At 34.1% G+C, this 24,787-nt stretch overlaps 2 protein-coding genes across 2 annotated transcripts in view; both read left to right on the forward strand.

Annotated features, from left to right (window-relative positions):
* LOC144467599 (facilitated trehalose transporter Tret1) overlaps positions 1-24,787 on the forward strand; it is a 145,364-nt gene that overhangs the window by 95,924 nt on the left and 24,653 nt on the right. Inside the window, 2 exon segments of the mRNA XM_078176476.1 lie at positions 4,861-4,996; positions 4,999-5,031. Coding sequence (XP_078032602.1) covers positions 4,861-4,996; positions 4,999-5,031 — 169 coding nt within the window.
* Positions 20,431-24,787, forward strand: part of Glurib (Glutamate receptor IB) — a 138,482-nt gene continuing 134,125 nt past the window's right edge. Inside the window, exon 1 of the mRNA XM_078197440.1 lies at positions 20,431-20,774. The gene's annotated coding sequence lies outside the window, so the exon portion shown is untranslated. The remainder of the gene's footprint in view (positions 20,775-24,787) is intronic.

Genomic DNA, 24,787 nt, shown 5'->3' on the forward strand with positions numbered 1-24,787 from the left:
AGTGTCGCTGCCACGTTCCGCTCTCGTTCGCCCAATCGATGATCCCAATCATTCATTTGTTTCACGCACACAACCATGCATTCATGTTTATCTTATTACTACACATTCATACAACCGCACACTCCTTCTTACATACCATACACTCTCAACCATACTATACACTTACAATAAGTGGTCACCAGATTTTTATGCATTTACGATATATACAAGTCCTTAGAACATAATTAAATGTCCATATCAATAACAATTAATTATGTCATTATTTTTCGTTCATCGTTAGGTATTTTCTAGTTGCCGTAGGAAATCATTTCCTTCTTCCAAGTTTTATAAACAAATTCACAAAAGCGTAAATTTGTATACTAATCCGCAGTCTAATGATAAAATTCACTTATATGCGTGCAAGGAATATTTTATGCTATTATTGGAAAGAAACTAAATCTTGACAAATAGTCTGTGAAATATATATATATATATATATATATATATATATATATATATATATATATAAAAACACCCTGTATATATATGTATACAGGGTATTCTAAAAGTCACTCGCAATGCGGTAATGAGGAGTTTGATGTCATTTGACATTACTTTTTCCTTTAAAAAATTTTTTGCGAGGCGTCGTTAACGAGTTATTAATGAGAACCAATGAGACATAACCTGACATTATTTTTTCCTTTAAAAAATTCTCTGCGAGGCGTCGTTAACGAGTTATTAATGAAAACCAATGAGAAGTGAGATCAGCTGACACGAGACGATCGAGGCAATGGCTTCGTCCGCTCGTTACACTAGCCGAGCTCGCTTCTCATTGGTCACCGTTCTTCGCCGTAAACAAAAGCGTCGATTGCATTTGCCGTAAGGACGAAGTTACTTTTAATGACCTCTGGAACTTCTCATTGCCCAATTACGAGTAACTATTAGGACACCCTGTATGACGTTTTAGACGCATAAATGTTAGTGTTTCTTTGTTTCTTCTAGTTATTGATTTCTTGGCCACTGTTTTCTCTGATTAGTTCTATGATGTTTTATCGAATGAAATAAATGTTTAATCAATGAACGCTTTCAAGGGCTACACGTATATATAATGTAGATAATATGTGTTCTACTATATTTTGAAAATAAAAAATAATATTTTAATTGTTCAGATTTTATTTTAGGTTGCGAACAACCCCCTCCCCCTCGCCCCCAATGTTACTGATGTCGAAACACAAAATGAAATAGTCTTAGGATTAATTCGAAAATATAAAATTAATTATAATGATCATTTTTACCTTCCAAACACATCGAATCACTGTAAACAATGTATAATTTGTGAACCTCGTTCGAAATTCCATCCGAACTCTATTCGGACGCTTGGACCGCAAGTGAAGCAATGATTATACGTTATGCAGGCAATGCGCAGATAAAATAGCAATGGAAATTCTCTGAATACGGGCAAGTTCAAAGCAAATTGGGCATGCATATTCATACACTATTCCCGTAATCCGAAGAAATCGTAGTGCAACGGTAACCTTTCCGACTGTACGCGTATCCCGGAAAACTGCTTATTCCTGAAAATTTATCCTCGTGACGCGCGAACCCACCAAACCAACCAGTTTTACTTTCATTTTTATTTTCCTCGTTATCTCTGCATAGGCGGTGTGTGTGTGTGTGTGTGTGTGTGGGCGCGTGCGTGCGTGTACAGTGAAATCCGAACAAAATCGATAGCGTCGCAGAGGCCGCGTTGATAATTAGCGCGGACGATGGCTGTGTCCTCGTAGTAACCGAACCGCCAGCCCCGCGCGTCCCAGAAATCCCATAAATACATAAATATGTATAGGGTGTATACAAACATATTACAATTTGAATTTCGCAATGAATCCGACTGGTCGAAAATTTATTCGTCGCGTCCAATCGCAACGGTGCCGCATTTATCGGGCCGCGGTGAGTGCAACTCGAACTGATACCGTACGTCCATTTTGGATGAATGGCGACCACGTGTTTTTCTACCGTGTTCTATTTCGATGTCGGTATTAATGTAGCTTGTAAGTATTACACGCGCCGGTACACGACGAACGTGTAGCCAACCAGTATTCGCATCGTTTAAATGCTAATCTTCGCAGCAATGCTGACTCGAAGTATCCCCATGCCTTTTTTCTTTTTTTTTTTCGTCCGACAGTCAATTATAACCATTTATAAACGAGAAATCTTCTTCAATTTCCATGAAACTTCAATACTATTTTCTCTCGGTTGAGGGAGACTCTGTTTTTCTTTCGCGGAACGCCACTTGTATAAGACGCTAAAGTCCCGGATTCATTTTCCACCATTAACTTGTATTCTCGGCAATCTTCATTCGTATCAATTGTAAGAAGACATTTGGGAAAAAGTCCTGCAAAATTCCGAGGAATTGTTAGCTTTGAAGAAAATGGTTTTGTGTTTAAGGCGATTCATGTTTTAACCCTTTAATCGGTTATGAATTTTCTAATCAAACGTTCCCTATTTTGTATTCCTTATAATATTATAACTCCTTTAGATAATACCTTTAACAAAATCACGCTATTGCAACGCTTCTGTCACTATTGTCAGCTGAATGTCGCTATTTAACATATTGCTAAAGAATAGGGAAACGTCAATTATAAAACAGACCAATTATGTTCACCACTATTGTCACCCAATGACTTGTAATAATGTGTAGTTTTCATAGAAAAAAGCATTTTAAAGCACGTCACATAGAAACGTACAGTAAGGGTCAAATGTACCCAACGTTCGTCTTCTGTATCTCTTCAAAATGGTCGGCCGTCTGAGGGTTAAATAATTTCAGGATATTAATCGAAACAAAATATCAACTTAACAATATAGCAACATACTTCCCAATTTATTTAAGGAAAATATTATTGAAAATATTAATTATATCAAAATTTGAAATAAATAGTAGATATCAATAGATTGCAATCGTTTACTCAAAGCTCCTTTCTACAATTCGAAATAACGTAGAAATTTAATTGGGATAATGAAATTGTATTTATGTTTTTAACTTATAGCGTCACTTTATTTAATTGAGAGACGAGCTTTCATTTATTTTAACAAAGATACTTATTTAAATTAATGTACATTACGATACTGCATATTAAGGTAATGAAAATGCATTCATGATCTGCGGTGTGATCGTATCCATATTAAGCTGTATTAATTTAATTATTAAGCTGTATTAAATTAATGTAAATTTCAAAGTAGAACATGTTGAAGACGGAAACGAAGATACTGGTGGCTTACGTTCACTGCCATTCATTATCTTTAAGTTCCATAGTTAATTAACCTTTAGTTAAGTCTTCAGTGTGTTCTTGTTGTAAAATTACGAGTGGAAGAAGAAATAAACTGTAGTTTTTGCAAAATATTGTATAGTTTTATGCATCAAGAATGTAATATTGACTCCAAATCTATAAGCAAAATAATAAGATATAATTGCAATGTGCTGTATTATACATATAAAGTGCAAATGTGAGTGCCCAACTTCGTATGTTTTGCAAGAAACGTTTATAAACGAATGTACATCAATGACAAAAAGTAGTGTAAAGCGATTAAATATTATACATCGATGTTTAAAATTCTTTTTTTATGAAATGGATTATAACTCTGACGGCACGTAAACAGTTTAACACAATATATTTCTAGGGTAATTTTTATTACTACATTCAGAATTTTCATGCAAAACAAAAATTTTCTGCATTAATTACAAGATACAGCCAATATTATCAAATTCCTTAAATGTATTTGATGTTTTGTATTCAATCTACTCATTCTTGTCATAAACGCGTAAAATAAACCAAATATAAAAAGAATTCATTTTGATCATAAACAATTCAACCGTAAACAGTTCAATCAAAAGCGTCGACAATAAAACGAAAGTGGAGATACTTGATCAATGATTGTTAGAAAGATTTCATGCGTTTACCATCCTTGTAAAATCTGTACAGAACATAATTAACCCCCATTGCGTAACGTCTCATGATTTTTATATGAAACATTATTTGTATTTGTATTGGTATTTGTATGATGCCAAATGTTCCCAAATGTTCTCAAATGGAAACAGTCATGAAAATCGTTAAATAACGTTCTTTTTTCTATTTTCTTTACACATGATTATTGAAGTGTAATAATAGCCCAAATATACACATAACAATTCATTTAAGTAAACACTTTAGGGAAATGAAAAATATCGTCGCAAAGCCGGGAGAAGTTTTCTTAAACGAGTAAAAATCGTACTCGCATAAAAATCCGCAGGTTAACGACGTCGACATCGCCCCTAATTCCACGCTCGCTGCCGTCACAATCTATTTCGCTAAAAATTCCCGTCACCCGCATCGAACGGCTGATCGATTGGTCGCGTCACAGAGCTTCCTCGAAATAACGACGACTACTTTTCTCACAGCCAATAGATCTGCGAACGAAGCGGTAATTCACTTAAAATTGCGATGTTATTTCGCATCAGCGACCGAAACGATAAAGGTAGGCGGGCGCGGACGGGAGAAAAACTTTACAGAACAGCTCAATATCGCGCGTATCACGGGAAGCTTTCGAATGGTTCTGTCATTCGCGCTGCCGTCATAAATATTTACGATTACATTTCTACGGCAACGTTCCGCGGATTCGCTGGGAAAAAGAACGACGCAGCTTAACGTTTCCTTCCCTAGATTTCGGGCCAGAGGATTGCCAGCGCGGCCGAATAAAATCTAAAACTCGAACGCCCGTTGCATGTGTGCATTTCTACGAATCTCTGAACGCGTTCGCGCGCGCGCGCGTGTGTGTGTACGCCAATGTACAGCTATAGAAGGGCGAGCAGGCGCATGTGTGCATTCATAGCGGTCCTGTTATGTCCAGGTTCTGACGCCGTCCTCTGGTCTCCTGGATTTCGCCATAAGCATGCGTCCGGATTATCATCGTGCCATCATCGACACGGTGCGATACTACGGCTGGAAGAAAATCATCTACCTCTACGACTCCCACGACGGTAAGTCCCCAACCTTTCTCATGCATTTCTCATTTTACAACGTAATCCGGTAGGCCGCGCTCTCGGCCCTCCGGCCTTGGTTTTTGCCGTTCTTTCTCTCCGCAGCCACCGGTGGACGCGATACCTCTATTTTTATTACGTCTGCTAAGGATCTGGCCTGTTGGTCCCCGGTGGCTAACTCTCTCGCCTGACACCGAGGAAAATCGGTAGACCCTGTATATACGGGAAACCCGTATCCGCTGAAACTGTAATCACGGAATGGCCGCGGTAAGCTCCGGATAGGGACAATCGTTGTATACGTGGCTGATGTTGTTCCGGAGATTTTTTTTAAGTGGACCATCTGTCGAATAAAATAAATACCGGGTTCTCTGCGCATATCGAGAGTAGAACTCTATGAAAATATTCTGGTATGGTAAAAGTACCTATTATACGGATCGCTTTTCAGACGTTGGAAAAAAGAGTATACTACTTTTCGATAGATTGATGTTTCTGGATAATGCAACCAACTTACAAATATTTATTTTATATGAATACAAAATAATGCGAGTAAAATAAGGAAGTACGAGCATGTACCTATTTTATGGTACGTCGTTTTCGTGTCTTTCGTAACCCTATGTTTCCTAAATTGGAACAGAGAACAAATTTAAGTACACATAGCATCGTTCTTATATCCTTGTTTATAAACACCTGTATTCGTAACATTTTTGTTTACAGCTGATTGTTGCATAACAGTATTTCCGTGAGTGAATTTATAAAAAGTAATGTTCAAAAACATGGGTCAAATTTTTATATCCATTTTCATACGCTCTATCTATTTTTTATTGTACTGTTTGTGCTACTGTTTCAAGAAGAGGAACTTGAGAAATTGAGGCTGACTTGACTGATTTTGATGTCGGAAATTTTGTTTTAGTAGCTCACATGCAGGAAAGAATATGAAATTGTTTGCAAAATATAACGTGTAAATTAACAATTCTATCATAATACAGAAATGACTGAAGTTCCGACAACTATGGGTATACCCATAACTGAAAGTTGTTGCCTCACGGTTAACCCTCGCCGTACCACGTGCAGGTTTTCTCAGACTCACAGCTATTTGACACTTAACCCCTTGCCGTACCATTTTCTTTACAATCGCTATGATTAGAATTTTTTCGATCACGCTAATTTCTTAGAAGAAAAAAGAATTTGATATTTATCGCGTGCTTGCATCTACTCGAATGTTTAAATATTAGTAACAAGAGAATAAAATATGATTCCTACTTAAAGGAACGGGTGAACATTCGTATTTAACAGTTTATTGTTATAAATCTCCGTCACGAGTCTGGCTCGTTAAAGTACGGCAAGGGGTTAAAAGAAAGTACGATAAGATAGTAATAATAATAGTAATAACAATAATAATGATAATAACAACAAAATTTTAGTTCAAAATGTATATATACAGAAGAGCTCAATCATGGGATTTTGCGGGAACGCCCAACCGCCGCCGATCCTGCGAGGGTTAATGAAGATTTGAGATTCTGGCAACACATTATGCAAAACATTTACGGAACTAAATAATTTATTGTTGAAAGGCTCTGAAAAATCGAGAAAATAATTATAATATTTTAACACACATACCAATCTACGAAGCCAAAACAGACTTTGACATTATAACCTATAATAACAAAAATGAGATTCATATGTTCTAAATATAATCATGAATGACACAATGATGAAATGGCGGATACCTTTCTATTTGTAAGATATTTGCAAAATGCATACTAATCATGTTCCGTCCTACAACGGAATTATGCCCGACAATTAGTTTATAGCTCTTCTTCAAATTCCGGATTTTTCAATTTAGAAGGCTATTACGTTAGTGCCCTTTTTACATCGCGAAATCACATTAAGAAATCGCATTTCGACTAAATCGGTTTATTAATACAGCCGATCGTAAAGTGATTTCGTCGAAATTAGTTTTCTCGGTTTATGGCAGGGTCGCCAGATGGGCCGCGCCGGCCGCTTGCTTGGGTTTCGGGGTCCTACGTCACTCGCTTGGGTTTTCCCGTCCTACGTCACAGCGAGGCCCGGGCCCCCTGACTTCCCTCTCCACCTCACCGGTAGCCAATCCACGTTCGAGCGTTCTTTCCGTAAAACTATAAAAAGGGTATAAAACTTGTAATTTCAAGTATTCTGATTTCCGCAAGTATTCATCATCGCTCGTATAGCGACAACAAGTATTCTTGATAAACCGCCGTATTATTTGCAACAAGTATTCCTGATCGTCACATCATCGCTCGTATAGCGACAAATCAACGTATCTTCAACATCGTCTCTCATCCAACCAGAGTCGGTCTTCAAGGTCCGGACACGCAACACAACGATCAACTACTACATTCTTGCAGTTCGACTTCGTGGTCACTGTAGCGATACATTTTATACGAAAAAAGGAAAACAGCTGTGCATCTTTAATTAGACGGACAGCGAGACTAATCTATTCCGTCGCACAGCGTAATCGGCCTTACAACCCGATAGATAGTTTATATCGCAGAAGATTAGTTCCGGAGGTGTTCACGCATAAAATCTGCCGACATCGAAAATCTTTAAAAGTCTCTGTATAGAAAATTTTTCCAAGAAATAGATTCTGTATAAAATCCTTAAATAATGGAAAAAGTGAAATGACAAATATAGCTTACAACCGTGTAGGATATGCCAGTAACCGCAAAGTATAAACATCGAGTTCATTAAAATTCTAGTACGCAGTTTCGGTGGATGAAACAAACTGGATATTGCAAAAAACCAGCACTCAAACCAGAGCACACAGATACCGCCACAATTTTTAGTGGACACACAATAAATGGGATTGCTTCATTTTCTGAAATGGAAGAAATTTAATTTAGATCGACTAGATGGTTATAAAATTCAGTGACCATACTTTAATCAAAAAGAAACGTAGGAATTAATGGAAACATCGTTGGAAAGTTACACACGGTTTTGTCCATACACTGGCATTTGCAAATATACTGACACGCTTTTATTACATTTCTGGGAAAATAGGCTAGAAAGATTACACAGAACTATTGGAATGAATTGTTGTACCATTTGTAGAAGATATCGAACATGGTAAATTGTTAAAAATACGCGCGGAAGTCCGACGGAAAAGAATTATTAGAGTTTTCAATTCTTCCAATGTAAAGTCGGATCAAAATCTTTGAACAAGAATGATGAAGATGGTTCATGGTTATGAGCGAACTGTAGATCTCTGTGCGAAATAAATATTTGTTAAGACATACAGGATTTAGATAGAAATTGTTTCTATAATTTTAGCGAATTGACAATAATATAAATATATTTCTGAAATTTTTAAGTGTTTCCGGTGCTTTCGAATTTAATTTTTCAGTTTTATTGTAAGTGCACATATATAATTATAGTAAACTTATGATCATTGTGTAATAGGTCTTTTAATACATATTTACAATGTAGGAAGATTTATTACATAAAGAATAAGTACAAATACAATTAGATACCGTTCACTTTCTTGTCATTCAGTACGGAAAAAGTTAGTGTCGAGTTATTTAAAAAATTCAGACTGACGCAATTGATTTAAATTTTTAACACGTATTCATCCGCACGATGAAAATTCGTCATTTGTATATTACAGAAAATAATTGATTCTTGTCCTTTTAATTCTAAATAAGTTACATCCTAACTTTTACCAAACAGAGATAATTTTAACCAAAGATGGTTTTAATGATAAACTTTTACTGAAAAATGTATGATTTTTAGATAGTGTAAAAAAATGCCGACATTTTGTGAATGGCAGTGCAAAAAATTATTGGACGAATATGTGTTGACAGTAGTGAAAAATATCTGCGAATATAGTTTGCATTACTGAGACGAGATGCGAGGTACTTATAGCGTTTTGAGAAATAATTTTTTCGTTTTTTGCACATCTAATGATGTAAGCATTGGGTGATATATGAATGGGAGAGGTCAGCATTGACCAATCGTAACATTGGCATGATATCTATGAAATACACGCTCATTTTCACCTTCGATTCTGGGTAATGATTCAATATTCAGAGAAATGGAAATAGATCGACGGAAAGTTATATACTATTCCATTCATAATATATGTATACGGCATACGCGTAAGAAGGATACTAATTTGCATGTTTATGAAGGTTATCGGGCTATTTTCAATTTCATACCGACACGGTCTATTAGTCCATAAAAATCGAATTTTTCAGGATTATTCAAATTCAGTGTGCAAATGAAAATGTGGGTGACATTGAATCTCGGCGCATAGACAAGACACGTATCGTTGTAACGTAATACTTTCACATAAAGTGTACACGTGTACGATTCCACGGTGTACGAGTATATGAGACTATGGATATCAGAGAACATTACTGGTTTCCATATACAAAGAAAAAATGTTGGGGGAAAGTGATTGTTGTTCTCTTTGGTCAAGGAAATCAAGTGCCCTTGATGCATGATAATCGTTTGGCAATTTAGGTGAGGGTTAAATAGTTATCAATTATTAATATCATTTCGATCTACAAATTATTCTATTATCTTTTTTGTAGATACAAAACGTGGACATAAATATATAAAAATTATAAACTAATTGCTAGTTTTTTTGCAACATATAAATTTTTAGATTAATAGTTTTTTTAATTAATCTATTTTATGGGTGCAGTATTTCAATTTAATGAACGTTGAGAATTGTTATCAATAATGATATAGTTAAAAAGACATGAATTTTTTTTTAATTTTATGACTACGATACTAAATTGAGGATCATTTCAAATGCAGAAGTTTAAATATTAAGTCTGTGTTTTCTGAAATTATAATAAAGCTTTATTAAGTGATTTATTATGAAATATATCTTCTCTAATAGTAGTATAATACTAACCGTCAATAATCGCTATAGAATGAATTTTATTCACTGAGTAAATGCAATTAAAAACGGAATTAAAATTCAAACGATCCAAGGTTTCCAATACAGTATATTTAATTTATTGAAGTTACTGAAAAAACATAGAAATCTCTGAGTGATTGCTTCTTCTTACAAAGAATGCAGAATATTTTTACTCTGTATAAGGGCCCGCAATTCAGTAGTCACTCACTCAATAATCATACTAATCATAGTTTTCATCCATTTTCGTTTTATACCTATATACATATATGCATTTTAATAAGAAATCGTAATCAAATACAAAAATTACCGCAGTTGTAGTACTAGGAATGCTGGGTGAAATTCACACCTGAGTCATAGCAACCGCAATTTTCCTGGAATGGCTTGGACGCGCATAAAATTTAAATCTGCGCTTACTGAATAGGCAACATTCGGAGAAATAATTTGGTGACTGAGGTCGAACTAGTTGTCTTCATTCAAGGCAAAGTTTTTCCTTTTACTTTCGCCATTTGCGTAATCCATTATTTGAGGCGTACATACCAGGGTTTTCCTAAACTAGGACTACAATTTTTTCAACGATCGGCTGCATCTGACAGTTTTATTGAATTTAGCGCCCGGTGGAGTTACGCGGATATGAAAGATTTTTCATGCTTGCGTCACCGAATGAAATTACTACGTGGATTGATTCCATCGCGCAATTAAGTACCCCACCAATTTATAGACTTCGCATAAGTGTTATTGTTTGACAGGTGCTAGGAATAAATGTTAATAATAAGAGGTACTAATCCCTTGCCGTAATTTAACGAGTCCAACTCATTATGAAGATTTCTAACAATAATCTGCTCAGTGTGAATGTTATTACGTTCTTTTATAAGTTCGAATAAAATTTTGTTTTTTTCTCCACGATGTTCAAATATTTGAAGAAATATAGGCAAATAATACAAATTTTCCTCTTCTTCTAAGAAATTATGCTAATCGAAAAACTTGTAGTCATCGTAAGGGCCTTCGTAAGGGCAAGGGGTTTATCCGATAGTACAGCTTCGATTCGATACCAATATGCTTAGTTAATGATAACACTAGACTATTCCTTTATGTTTTATTGTATATTCTTTTGAAGTAGTTTAAAAGAAGATGCTGTATTCTATATAGTCAACCATTTAACCCTTATCCCTCCAAGAATTGTACAGAACACCGGAACGCTGGCTTAAGTTTGGCAGCATTACTGTCAGTTGGAGCAATAAGGGATAATAGACTTATTATAACTATAAACTGACTTTCGAGAATTAAGAGTATTTTACGCATACCAGTTTTGCCAAAATGTTCTCATTGATTTAGGAACTGAATGCTTGGACCCGAAGAAAATATGGAAACGAATTATGACACTGTTTGACGCCTGTTTGGTTTTTTAACTTTGACCCAAACTGTTACAATAGAATTTGATCAGCAGAGTACAATAGTGTTCGAAAAAGCAAAATTTGGTAAGAAACACGCCAAGTGTAACTATGAAGACGTTACGCGCTTTAACAAAAATAATTAGACTGAGGATCATGACACTTTTATGTAAAAAATATGCAGGCAAAATGCAAATCTTGAAGACACTAGAATAATTTGAGAACATTTTTAGACTGTTTTCTGACTTGTTAAAATTATTAAAAGAGAAAAATAAATACTTATTTCGTTTTGGTTTTAACTTACAATATTATAAATCTAATATTTTATTTTTATATATAATTAATAACTAAATATAAATACTATTTTTACATTGAGTACAATCGTGTATGTATTTACAGGTCTGAATTTATAATTTTATATTAAATGTTATTAAGATGTTTACATACAGTTGTTCCTAACATTTATTATTTAATGGATTCATAATGATAAATTATTATCTATTCAAGAATATTTTTGTATTATAATGAATTATTATTATTCTTGCCAAAGTTTTGGAAAGAGTATAGAAATGTATATTATAAATTTATTATACATTACTTACATATTTTGCGGTTCTCCGAAATAAGGTGATGTACTTGAATATTAGATTATTCCTATATAAATAGGTTTAAGTCACTGTTAGTGTGCACACAAATTTATAATTCGTTTAAAACAAATGTATAAAATAGAGAGAATAATGATAGTACGTCCGGGCGAAATACTTTTCTACCTAATCGCACAAAAAGACAAACTTTAGCATGATATGAAAAAAGATTAAGGTGCATGAAAATCGACCTCAGTGGTTAAGTATTAATTTATCGATACGATTTCTCGAATATTAGTGTTCGACGTTATTACAGTTAATTCTTCGCGAAGCGTCTGGCGTAGCTGTGTTTCAGTTTTACTGAAGGGATCAGTGTACATCATCTAATGAAACGGACCAATCGAAACATTAGCTCCGCAAGGGGCTGCGAGAATTTAATTACTTAATGAAGCTCGCGGGACGATTAATCACCGGATGCCATGCAGCCGCCTCGGTGCTTTGCCGGTTTTCGTTTCGCTATAACTCGGTCACGCGTTCGCGATACAACCATGCTATTTAGGATTCAGAACAATTGCTCGTCGTCGGCGAACAAACTCCTATAAGAACGGTCGTCCAGCGAATGGACAGAGTTTAATTACTGAATGCAAATGCAAATATACTTTAGGGACCTGCGTGGCCCACGTCTTCGAACTGCAGACGCAATCTCGTACCTTCAGTTACCCTTGCGACCCGATCTTCGCTCTCGATCCCTATCCTGTGCATCGTAGTACGATACGGTCTGCCTCTATTAGCGGCGATACAATAGAAGTACCGGTTTGGAATAAAAGACTTAACCCTCTGCTTCCCTATGTTGTTTGCGATTCGACATTGCATTTCCTTCTCAGAGTCCAATTACATTTTGAAAATGATGTCAACCCTTGTCATATTAGGCTGGAAGCTATGAAACGAGCATTGAATAAAAATAAAAAACAAAAAGCGCAATTTTTCACATTATTTATTATATTTCATCGAAATAACTTCCATTGGCATCTACGACTTTCTACCAACGATTGGGCAAGTCATATACACCTTTTTGAAAAAATCTTAGTTTTTAGAGTTAATAAACAATTCAGAGTTTTTTTTATATCATTCTGGTTAGCGTATTTTTTTTCTTAAAAATTATTCATAATTTTTGTTTGAAATTCGAAATTTTTCTCCGAATGCTTGATTAATATTTCTAGAAGCTTGAGCTGCGCTATCATTCAATTCGAACTCGTACAAGAATAGTAGATGTAAATCGCGTTTTGTTTCCATCTGGTTTCGTAGAAAAATCAAATAGAAATGGGATACAAACACGAACAAATTTTGCGAAACGTGTAAGAAGAATACCTTTAAAATTTATAACCATAAATATCGGGTTCACGTTACAACAAATCTTTCTCAGTCGCAGCTGAACATAGACTAAACAAAAACGCCCGTCCCATAGCTTCAACCTAATATTTACGATTACATCAATGGCACAAAGTACCACGCTTGGGTCTATTCGGAACTGCAATATTCTTTCTCTTGTATAAGAATTGTGACTGATTTTCAATTATTTTATTATTTATTTCCTTATCATCAGCAAACTAAATTTCTTTTAAATTTTTCTACAAACATTCAACGATATAATAATAATAGTAATAATACTAAGTAGTAATAATAGTAGTAATAATAGTAATGGTAAACAAGTAATAATAAGAGTGAAAACAATATGATTAAAATACTCACATCAAATAGAAGCTGAGAATATTCTAATTTTTAATAACATTACAGTGTTGTTATTTGAATTGATCACAAGGTCATCAATGGAGAAGTCAGAGTTGTTGATTTATTTTACGCAGTTTGATAACAATATTTGTTTGAACGAAAATTCATTTGAAATCAATAGATTTAGTAAGTACGTGCCAGTGTTATATTAACGAGCTGCTTAACGTGAAACATAAATGGCCGCTAATGGAGACACATTATGTAACTGCATTCAAAGGTTAATCGGTTTATAAAAATACTAAAGAATTCGTGGGCGAGTTGGTTAAAATTTCATACGCCGATAATAAGTAAATTGCCTAGTTGGCAGCAGTTTCCCAAAACAAGTTTCGAATTTCCGTTGCACAGCTGTAACGGAACCAGTTTCACTTAATTGGAGATCACAAAACTCCTTCGCCACGGCGGACAATTATGGTTTATTGGTCACGCGACGCAGCAACGGCAACAAAACTTCAATAATGCTCTCACGGACCAGATCGAGTTACGCGTCAATATCTTTAATAGCTCTCCGTATTACGAAATTGAACTTGCATATTTTATTCGCACCATTACCGACAATAAGTGATTTTGCAAAATGTCATAGAATATCGTACGATAGAAACCTTTAAATCAAACTGGCTATAAATTGTTAATAATTGGATCGACGATGCGGAGTTGAACTAATCGTACTTTTAACAAGACAATTTAGATGACTACAAAGCGGTACAGTTCATTTTGATCGACGAATGTATAATACCCATGTTCTAATACATAACTATCAATAACTATACGTTCTAAATTACAATTATGTATCGTTGTAAATAATTAAAGGTACAAAAAATAGACAAATCAAGAAACATTCGTATAGATAATGCAATCAAAAAACAATTTCGTAAATCATGAACAGTATCTGCATATATTTCTTATAGTGTCTATTGTTCTCACAATTTTGCAATAATTACTAGATTGCAGAGTTTTATACAAAATAAACATTGCTCATGTTCTCATGTTAACGCAGTAAACATTACCGTTATTACAGTATAATTGAATTTATTAATATTTTTATATTTTCATAGCATTAGTAATAAATAATATTCTTAATTTATTTTATTTTTATTCTATCTATCATATTACTTGCGGACGGTATCTAATGTTTAAAAAATGATATAATAGTATTGAAGCTTACGGTAGTACAATCTAACACTTTTATCTTAATAATAGATATCAAATTATTGGTTGCCATAATCAATTTACAGAATACCGATCGAAAGAAAAATCCGTTTTATAAGTTACCGGTCGGTAACGTCTTAACAAATTGAGTGCCACGTCGGTCACATACGGATGACACTAATTTTTGACCAGTTTTTAAAATTCGTTTATATTCGAACAGACTGAATTTCTCCAGGATGTTTAAGATGAGAAATAATTATAAATTTGGACGCTCTTGTTTCAGTTTCATTAACCAAATTACTCTGAATTTGAGGCAATTTGGGGGGTTGATATTCAGCAATTAACACATATTCGTCCACATAACGAAAATTCGTCATTTCGCAAATCAATCACCAATAACCAAATGACGAAAATTCGTCATTTGTATATTACGGATAATAATTGATTCTTGTTCTTTTAATTCTATATAAATTAAATTCTAATTTTTACCAAACAGAAATAATTTTAACCAAAAATGTTATAATTATAACCATCGTTGAAAAAAAATGATTTTTAACAAATTACGTTGTTTTCATATAGACCATATAATTTCTACAGATGGTGTAAAAAGATGCTGGTATTTTGTGAATGGTGGTGTAAAAAACTACCGGCCGAATATGTGTTAACGTGTTATCAATTTTTCATCGTTGATAAGCATGTAAACATCTGTTGACATTCAATGAATTGGAAATAGGTGAGAGCATTTCAGTTCGATCGCACGTGCCTGTTGAACTGCATTCCAAACCGGTTTGTTTTGCAGCCAGTCCTAAATGTGATTTTTCTTATTTGTGAGACGCAGGTGATCCACGGTACTTCCCCGTCTGAGACTGAAAAGTCAGTATTGCCTGCTACGTTCTCAAGGTTAAGGTTACCTCCGAAGGTCCACGGTTGCTGCTAGAAAGCGAGATTCTGTTCGTGAATTTGAACTTGTTCGGTTTCTTTCCCACGTGTGTGGCTTTGCCAAATCTGGTAGAGACGACCACGGTGATGGTGCGAGTTACGAAACGTGTATTCGCGACGATCGCACCGGCTGGAGTTGACTGTTCAAGGCCAAACAGTTATTGACCTTTTCGTTCTCAACGAATCTCGTTTCTCATCGAGATTATAGGCTAGATTCTAGTTTCCTGATGAATTATGCAGTACGGTTCAATCGTAGATCATTTTAATACCGTATATTGGGTATGTATAGTTTAAAAATTCTTCGTATTTCAGTTGTTAACGTTGTATGATGGACTATTTGGCCTTAAACGCTGGCCAAGTTTGTTTCAATAGTTTGTGAGATTAAAAGTACTTGAGACTTACGTAATGTCACTATTTAATATAATATCACAAGTTATAAATATTTATGAATACTATTTGTTTGTTTATATTATTTTACTTTAGCACGGTAGCGGCCACAGACTGATTTGAAAATTAATTCATGAACTAATCAATTATATCTCCCTAATTTGCTTCGGATTCACAAAACTTAAGAATATCAATAGAAAAAATAACTGATTTAATGATCTTAATTTGATTGAGTAAAATACTTTAATTTTATGAAATTTTTTAGCTTGTTGACAGCAGAAGTATTAATTCAAACTAATATAATCTCAAATTTTTTTTGTATTATAAACAAAAAACTCTTTTCGTTTCAACGACATCGAAACATGCATAGGAACTCAGTCAAGAGTATAATAAAATTCTATATGAATAGTTTGAAGTGTCATGTATGCCATTAAATAATTGTTAATTTTTTAACATCGCTAATCACAAAAACGCAGACAATAAAAAACCCAGGACTTAACCGAAAGTATAGTATACGTTTACGTACAAGTCCACTGTAAAAAAAACATCTGGCATGATTTTTTCGTGACAGAAAAATCATTAATGAATGAACAGTGCTCGCAAAGCTAGTTAAGAGAAAAGCACGATCTTAAAAACTTTCAACAAAACATAGCGCTTTAACGAAAAAAAACAAATAAAATAAAACGTATTGTAATATTGTTTTCTTAAAGTTCAACTACCACAGAAATAAAAAGTTTATATTTCACACACGATTTCTGAAGTTGACGTTTGGTTTGTTTTTTTCTAAATGTGCGTCAATTCAGGCTTCCTAAGTCTGTAACGAAAATTTAAAAAATGTTTTGTTAGATCTCAGTAACTTATAATATGCGTGCTGCAAAATTCATCAAAATCGGTTAAGTTAGAGTGAAATTACAGGCGTTTAACGATTTCAAAAGCAGCAGATTTCTTACATTTTCTGGTCAAAAGTGGCAAAAATCGTGACAAAACTGTGATTTTTACGATCTTTAAGTTGTCTAAGTAACTAGTACGACATCAAATTTTCAGAATGTATATATTCTATCAAGATCTACTAAAAGAATTTTTCAAATTTTCGTTACAGGCTCAGATAAAAATGTTAAAAAACGAAAATTCTTTTATTTTTTATCGTTCTTAGTAATGATAAAATTAAAAAAAGAAAATGTTAGTCATTACTTAGTACACTAGTTCTTATTATTACTAGTTCTAATTGGTAGATTATTCCAGTTTCAAAAAAGTTTCAAAGGTGTAAAAGTTTGTGAGCCACTTTATGTGTTCCTTTCATGTACTTCAATATCACTTTTCTGTAGTCGCGTGTAAGTAACCCGTGTGTCGTTCGAAATTGAAATTAACTCGATACGAAAAAGTTCAAATATTATACAATGTTTGCAATTCAACGATCAACATTTTTTTATTGCATGCAGATGATATTAAAAATGATTCTATATTAAAAACGGAAAAATCGAAGTTCGCCGTACGACGAAATTCCAATTTTGCTCATTTTTCAATTAAACGAAACAATCACGGAGGAAGTTGCATATAAATTACAATCAATACTGCAAAAATTTAATTCCTTCCGCATTGGAACTGTACTTGGCATTTAATCGTTGAATGTCAAAATGTTCGATAATTACGCAGAAAACAGAATTGGAGCCGAAAGTAATCTTCCATTTTTAGTCGTACTCTTTTCAGATGTAAACTATATAATTGTTATTTAGAGTCATAACTACATTTAGAATTTTCGCACAATAAAGATTTTATGCTCTACTTAGATCACGCAGAAGTTGTATAGACATTTATGTCGGCTCTTAATATTGTCACAAGTTGGAAATAGTGCAGCGGTATTTATAAATTCTTTAATTGATTTTTTTATTGTTTTTTTTTCTTCTAGCTCTTCTAATCCTTAAACCTTTGTAATGTTTCATAAATAGCATTACATAAAGTACATGGCATTCGATAAAATATGCTTGCTATTAAAAGCATTAGTGAAACAATTTCGCAATCAGAGCGGAACGTTGAATTGTTATTGCACACTTCCGCGTACATCATAATTGTCGAAGGCAACAGTTTGATCACGTGACTATATATGTCGTAACGCATGCGATACGGAGAGAAAGTACGAAATGCTTATGAACAAATGGAAGATGGTTTCTTTTTTCTTGAAATTTTCGACACTACGAATTTATATTGTTTCGTAGACTTCGGATATTCCTAATTTAAATATATGTTCAAATCTGCAACTAAATGTTGTAAAACTGAAATACAATAATACAATTATGATTAGAATTACAATAAACCACCAGCAGCTTAGCTGCGTTAAATATAAAAATAATCAATTCTCAACAATTTCCCACGGTTCGTTTAATGACTTGATTTGATTTTAAAGTAGTTGTTTCTAGAGTACGTTCGAACAGAATTCTAAAATTTCGTTTAATACCGTTTCATATTTCTCCGCACTAATAATTCGTTTTTTCGAAGCTCGGTATCATTGCTAAACTGTTTCAAGTTAGAGTTAATGGACATCCTCGTTTACTTAGTAGGCGGTGCGTGCCAGGTAAATATAATAAATTCCCGACTAATTCCAGGATCATGCCTAGCAAGGAATTCCTGGAGATTTTCGTGCGTGCGACCGGTTCTCCCGAGCTTCGCATTATTCATAATTAAAATCTCCACGAAAAAAGAGCATCAGAGCCGATCTGACCGCATCGTTCGTCTCCGTGCATAGAAAATAATTTTTCTCTCGTGGAACCAGGAAAATCCCCGGTAAAACGTCATTCGCAAGAGGTTAACATTTCCTTGAACATTTCCCTCTTTCCTTGTCGACTTTCCTCGTGATCTGAAAAGAAAGCGCGTTTGCGATGTGACAGAAATAGAAAAACTTGTCTGTTAATACAAGCAAACCTCGCTAGTTGCTAGGATCGAAAGACAGGACTGTAAATATGCAGGGGAAAAGTTCCTCCGTTGCAAGCAGAATAATAATGTACAATTTTAACGCGTTCATCGCCACCTTCGTCTGCCGCGGGTGACACAATTCTTCATCGGCAGGTGCTATCAATTCTCTGATTGCATAAACCCAATTTCATTAGGATTTATGGAATCTGATGTTGCCTAAGGAGTTAAACGGAATTCTATCATTTTCGTCTCATCAACTTCATTTCTTTACTAAGAGCATTTCATCGTTGTTGGTAGCATTTGTATTTGTTATTTGCATTCGTAAAATCACTTAGTTTTGAACTTTACTTACTGCTAGCCTATTAATAGGCTTTTCGATGCGTCCAAGAGAAGCTCGATAATTTCAAAAGAACTTATTAATCCAAATAATGTGGATGCCTTACATCATGGCTTGTAAATGAAATTATTGCAGTTTCTGAACGATTTTTCATGAATATCTTTACCGTTGATTTTCTATTTTAGGAGAATTATTAGGAAGCTGTTGTTATTAGATAAAGTGTTAAAATATCATAGAGTATTTTCTCCAAGCATTAAATTATCGACGGGAAGATTTCTCTTGTACAAGTGAAACTAGTCGCATTAACCTAAACGGGACATGGTTATTATTTCCTATATTTTTAGATAATTATTACATGGTTATTATTTTACCTATAACGTTCTCTTTTATTTGTTAATTGTACGCCATATGTAATGATTTTTCAAACTGTAAAGCTTCAGTAACAGATTACAATTTATTAATTAGATTATTGTTGTTTTTTTCTCTTTTCCTGAAACACTGCTAGTCTGCAATGTTAGTCCTCTTGATTACAGGAATTATTGATTATTGGCAAGAGTAAAATTCTGAGTTATTTTCGGATAATCAGAGAAAATGTAATTACGAATTTACGAATTCACACAGCTTAATAGATTTCTACGGACATTAATTAAGCTAAAGGTACAGTCGATCTGAAATACAGTGGTGCGCATAATTATGGACTCAAGGTAACTTTTACATCGTCACTGATAGCTAAACGAAAACTTGACGAAACACCACACGTGCATATTTCTATTTTCAATGATTTCTAACATAGAAACGTAGAAATGCGATATTTTGTTCAGTTGTTGTTTAAATGTCACACCACTGTAATTTCTAGATTCGAAAACCTTTTCAATTTTTCACTGAAATAGAGCTAGATTGCTACAATCGCCTTGCGCGCTAGCGAACAATGGCCGAAAGGATTCGATCGCATTCACGGGGAAACACGGAAAAGTAATTAACGGCGTTCGACCGTGTCGTCGCACTTCATAAAAGCCGACGGAGTGGGACACGGATAAAATCGCCGTGAGTTTCGCGGGTCCGTGGATCGTGGTACGTGTTCAGTTTCCTCCTTCGCGTCTTCGAGGATGAGATCGTGGCAGGTGCCCGTCAACGATACTCGATCACCGGTTTCCGAGAGACTCGCGTGCCTCGCGGATGCATAAACTTAGTGTCCATACAGTGACGAAACATCACGCAGTAAAACGAAAGGGAATTAAAGGGTCTCAGTTCCATTCGGGCCGCGATCAAAAACCGTTGGGTCAACACCGAGATTTTCAGTGTTTTGGGAGTGAAAGGACCGTCCGTGAAGGACGCTAGTTTGAAGTCGTCCATGCCTAAAGCATACTTTGCCCGTCTTCAGTTGCTTCTGGATAGTGCTTGGCTGGTAAAATTCTATTGCGATTATATTTATTCGAACTTTGAAAATCAATAATTACCAATTGAAACCATATGTCGACGTTAGCTTTATTGATAGAGCATGGTGTGTTGTTTTTTTTACTAATACGCGTATTGTTTACTGATCGAATTGATTGTTAAAATAATATGTTGTTGAGTTAATTTATAATAACTATATAATTTATTTCATTTGTTTTTTTAACATTTTGGTTCGTATAGATTACGCTTTAAGACATAAATGTATATTTTTGAAAATGTAATTTACGGCATTGGGATTCTAACTTATTTACTATTTACTAATTACTCATTTACTACCGTCAAGATGAATTTATTGTCCTCTGCTTCTTTTTTATATACTTTTGCGTTACCAAGGAAAGATGCGGTTTAAATACTATAGGTGTTCACAATGGCTCACCATGCAAGAAACAAAATGAATAAATTCTTTCATTCGAGGTTATTTAATGGTGATAATGTCAGAGGTCGTGCAAAAAATAGCAACGACCTTTAACACTTAATAGAAAAAGACCTTGAGAGAAAAAAAACATAAGTTATAATATTCTTCACTTTGAATTAAACAAGGATATCCTGACACGTTTTTTTTATATCAGCATACAACGAAGATTTTTCAATGCACAGGTTAAAATGAATACCCACTGTATGCTTTGTACATTTGGATGATGGAATAAGATTAGAATTGAAGTTTTGTTCGCTATAATAAGTCAAGAATGCAATAATATGAGGAACTGTACATAAGAAATATAGTGAGAAATATAACGTAAAAAAGCGTTATTAAATTACAGTTAAATCCATAGTCAATTTTTCCTATACTAGAGTTTCACTTAATTGAAACAATAGGGAAGTTTCTTAAAATTGTCAGTAATACAGAAAAATACTGCAAAACTGCCCAAGTGAAACAAAAAGCAATATATATATTATCACCAGTTCATACAAAATACCTTATAAATTAACTGTAATTTGCAACATTAATATAACAAATATCCTGAAATTAAAAATTTCTAATTAATCTATTGAGAGGACATCATAAACTTATGCGCAAGACGTTAATAAGAATTTTATTTATTTCTTTATTGGTAAAATGTATTTGTTATACTCCAATAGCATTAACATCGTTTCACAGTGGGATTAAAATACATCTTGCAATACTTTATAATAAAAAAGTACATCATTTCACTCTTTCATTTTGGATCAGAAAACATTCGGAATTGTTAATAGGCAAATGATTAATGTGACAGTCATTTTCATAATTGATGACAGAATTCCCACAGTACAATTAAATATGTTCAACGTGACGCAACAAAAACGATAAATAGCACAAACCTGATGGGGCGACGAACGAATACAATATTAACAATGAAGATGACGCACCATGCATCGATTATACAACATTCTAAGTAGGCTGCGAAATGAAAATAATCGTGTAATATAAAAGTTGAGAAAGTCAATTGTAAGAATTATAAATTGGATGAAAATGTGTTTGTTATTTTAATATTTGTAATAAGCAGGAAACAATATAACGATAGATTCAAATTCTTCTAATGTCTTCGTAGTCTTGTGTTTGTCCTGCGAATTTCTCTTGTAAATATAGAAAATCCGCAGTCCAATTTCAGCCTACAATTAAGACTGTACATTTTCAGTGGAACAATTTTCTACAGCTTAGTTTGAACCGAAACGTGTATAACAGAGAATTGCAAAAATGAATCGCACTTACAATTACGAAGGTGTACCGTTGGTTAAAATGAAATCAACCACGTCCGCAGCCGGTTCGATCGCTCGGAATATCGTTTGGTCCGTTTGGATTTGACCGCCACGGAATTGTGACAGAAATTCAATATTTTCACGCTCCTCTTTTGAAGTTGTCCATTTCAACGCGGTATCGCGATGGCCTATACAGATTGCATCGTGATTCGTGAGCAAGTACTCGATAGATAAATTCGAAGACGATTTAAACAGCAATTCGTGGACACGTTTTTCGTATCTGACCTCGCGTACCTAATACTCTCGTTGTGTAATTAGTTCCACAGAATTATCCACGGTTACGGTTTAGAACCTCGAGCGTTGCACACCTTTCCTGGTTTCTAAACGCCTTCGCGATGTTTTATCATATCTGGCCCGAGTTAATAAGGTTTGAACACGAGTAAACGAGGACGAGTAATCAAACAATGAAATCAGAGACATATATTCAAAAGTATTCTTTATGCCGTGGCACAATTGCATTAGAGATTAATGTTGAAATGTAAAAAAACGTGCGAGCTTCCTAGCGACAGTTTAATCTTCAACTAATTACAAGGTAAGGAATTGTGTTCCATGATTAACACTAAATCTACCACGACCATAATGACCGTTTACTTATTTTGCAATTCTGGAAACTTTAAAGACTCTTTCATGGAAAATCCTTGAATAAATAACTAAACTTGCTCCCATAATGTAATTTATTCAAGCATTCCCCATGAAAGAGGCTCTCAACTTTGCAGAATTGCGAAATAAAGAAACAGTCGTTGTGACTGCGACAAGTTTAGGGTTACATTAGATTTGTTGCTATGAAACAGATATCGAAACACTGATGATTTTAGTATTGCCGTTTATAATTTAATATTATTAATAGACTGCGGATTCATAGGCGTTACAACGGTTGTCTCTCTTAACTGCGTGATGCAGGAACATCTTTGCAAATGTTACTTCAAGTAAACATAAAAAATAACTAATTGAAATAATTTATTTTAGACCGTTATTTGGAAATAAAAATACTACCGATTCATTTCGGATGAAAAAAAAGATAATGCCGAAAATAGTGATGAGTAAAAGTATTTTATTTTATAAAATTTTCGTAACAATTAGCTTAAAGCAAATTCAACTTCCTCGTTATTTCAAACAATTATATAATAAAATAACATATTATTTGAAATAATATCTTAAACAATGTTATATCAGAAGGCATTACAGGTGAAAATAACTATGAAGTGAAAGAACATGTTATTTGAAATGATATCTCAAGTAATGCCAATTCAAATATATCCAGGGCTGGATATAAGAACTGTACAGACATCTATTTTTGTTTTTCGTAATTTTAATCGGTCGAAAATAATACAACAGCATATTGAAATTGTTTAGATGCTTTCAATATTTTCTGCTGAATCTAAACATCTTCATCATGGACGTATAAAATTCGTGGTTCGGTTATTAATATTATTTTCTATGTTGCAACGTTAGTACTCGAAGTTGTATAAAACAATGCACTTTTGAAAGTAGTAATAGAGACAGTATTCCTTTCGTGGAAAAGGAGACGCGATCACCGTAACAGGCAATAACGTATTGCATAACTAACCATGCTAACAACACGGTACCTTTGCGGATCGTTTGGAAATAGACGCTCGTGTAAGTCGTGTTGCGGTTGCAGATAAAGAAAACCTTCAATACATACCATGTTCAGTCGTAGCTTACTGACAGTTTATGAGTACGACTTGTCGGAGTCACGATTAAAAGGATATTCGATTTTTTTTTGTATGCGGGCTTGGTAATGCTACTTCCGATTATTATCGCGTTGTCTGTAGCGTCAGCGCTGTGTCTCATCGCTCGTTTAACACTAATGCTATCGAGCAGTAATCGTAACTGGCGTGCATTGACTCATAAAAGTGAGGCGATCGATTTCATTCGTATCTTGCAAAGATTTTATTATAAAACTTTGCTCGAATAATGTACTTTATTCAAGTATTTATCATAATGGAATTTCTAAAGTTTACATAATCTTACAGTAAGAAAGTAGTAATTTTCACTGTGGTAAGTTTAATATTCAAGGTCGGATGTATAAAATGCAATTAGAGTAATTCCTTTTTGATCTTTTATATTCCCTGAATTAGGAAGGCAGAATTATTTTATGACCTAGGCGTACCCAAAATGAAATTCAATGAGAGCATTGATTCATTGTTGTATAATTGCTGAATGCTTGTTCTAATAAAGAATTAGTTTATCAGACTAATGTAATAA

This window comes from Augochlora pura, chromosome 3 (assembly GCF_028453695.1).
Source record: "Augochlora pura isolate Apur16 chromosome 3, APUR_v2.2.1, whole genome shotgun sequence".
Classification (NCBI taxonomy): Eukaryota; Metazoa; Arthropoda; class Insecta; order Hymenoptera; family Halictidae; genus Augochlora; species Augochlora pura.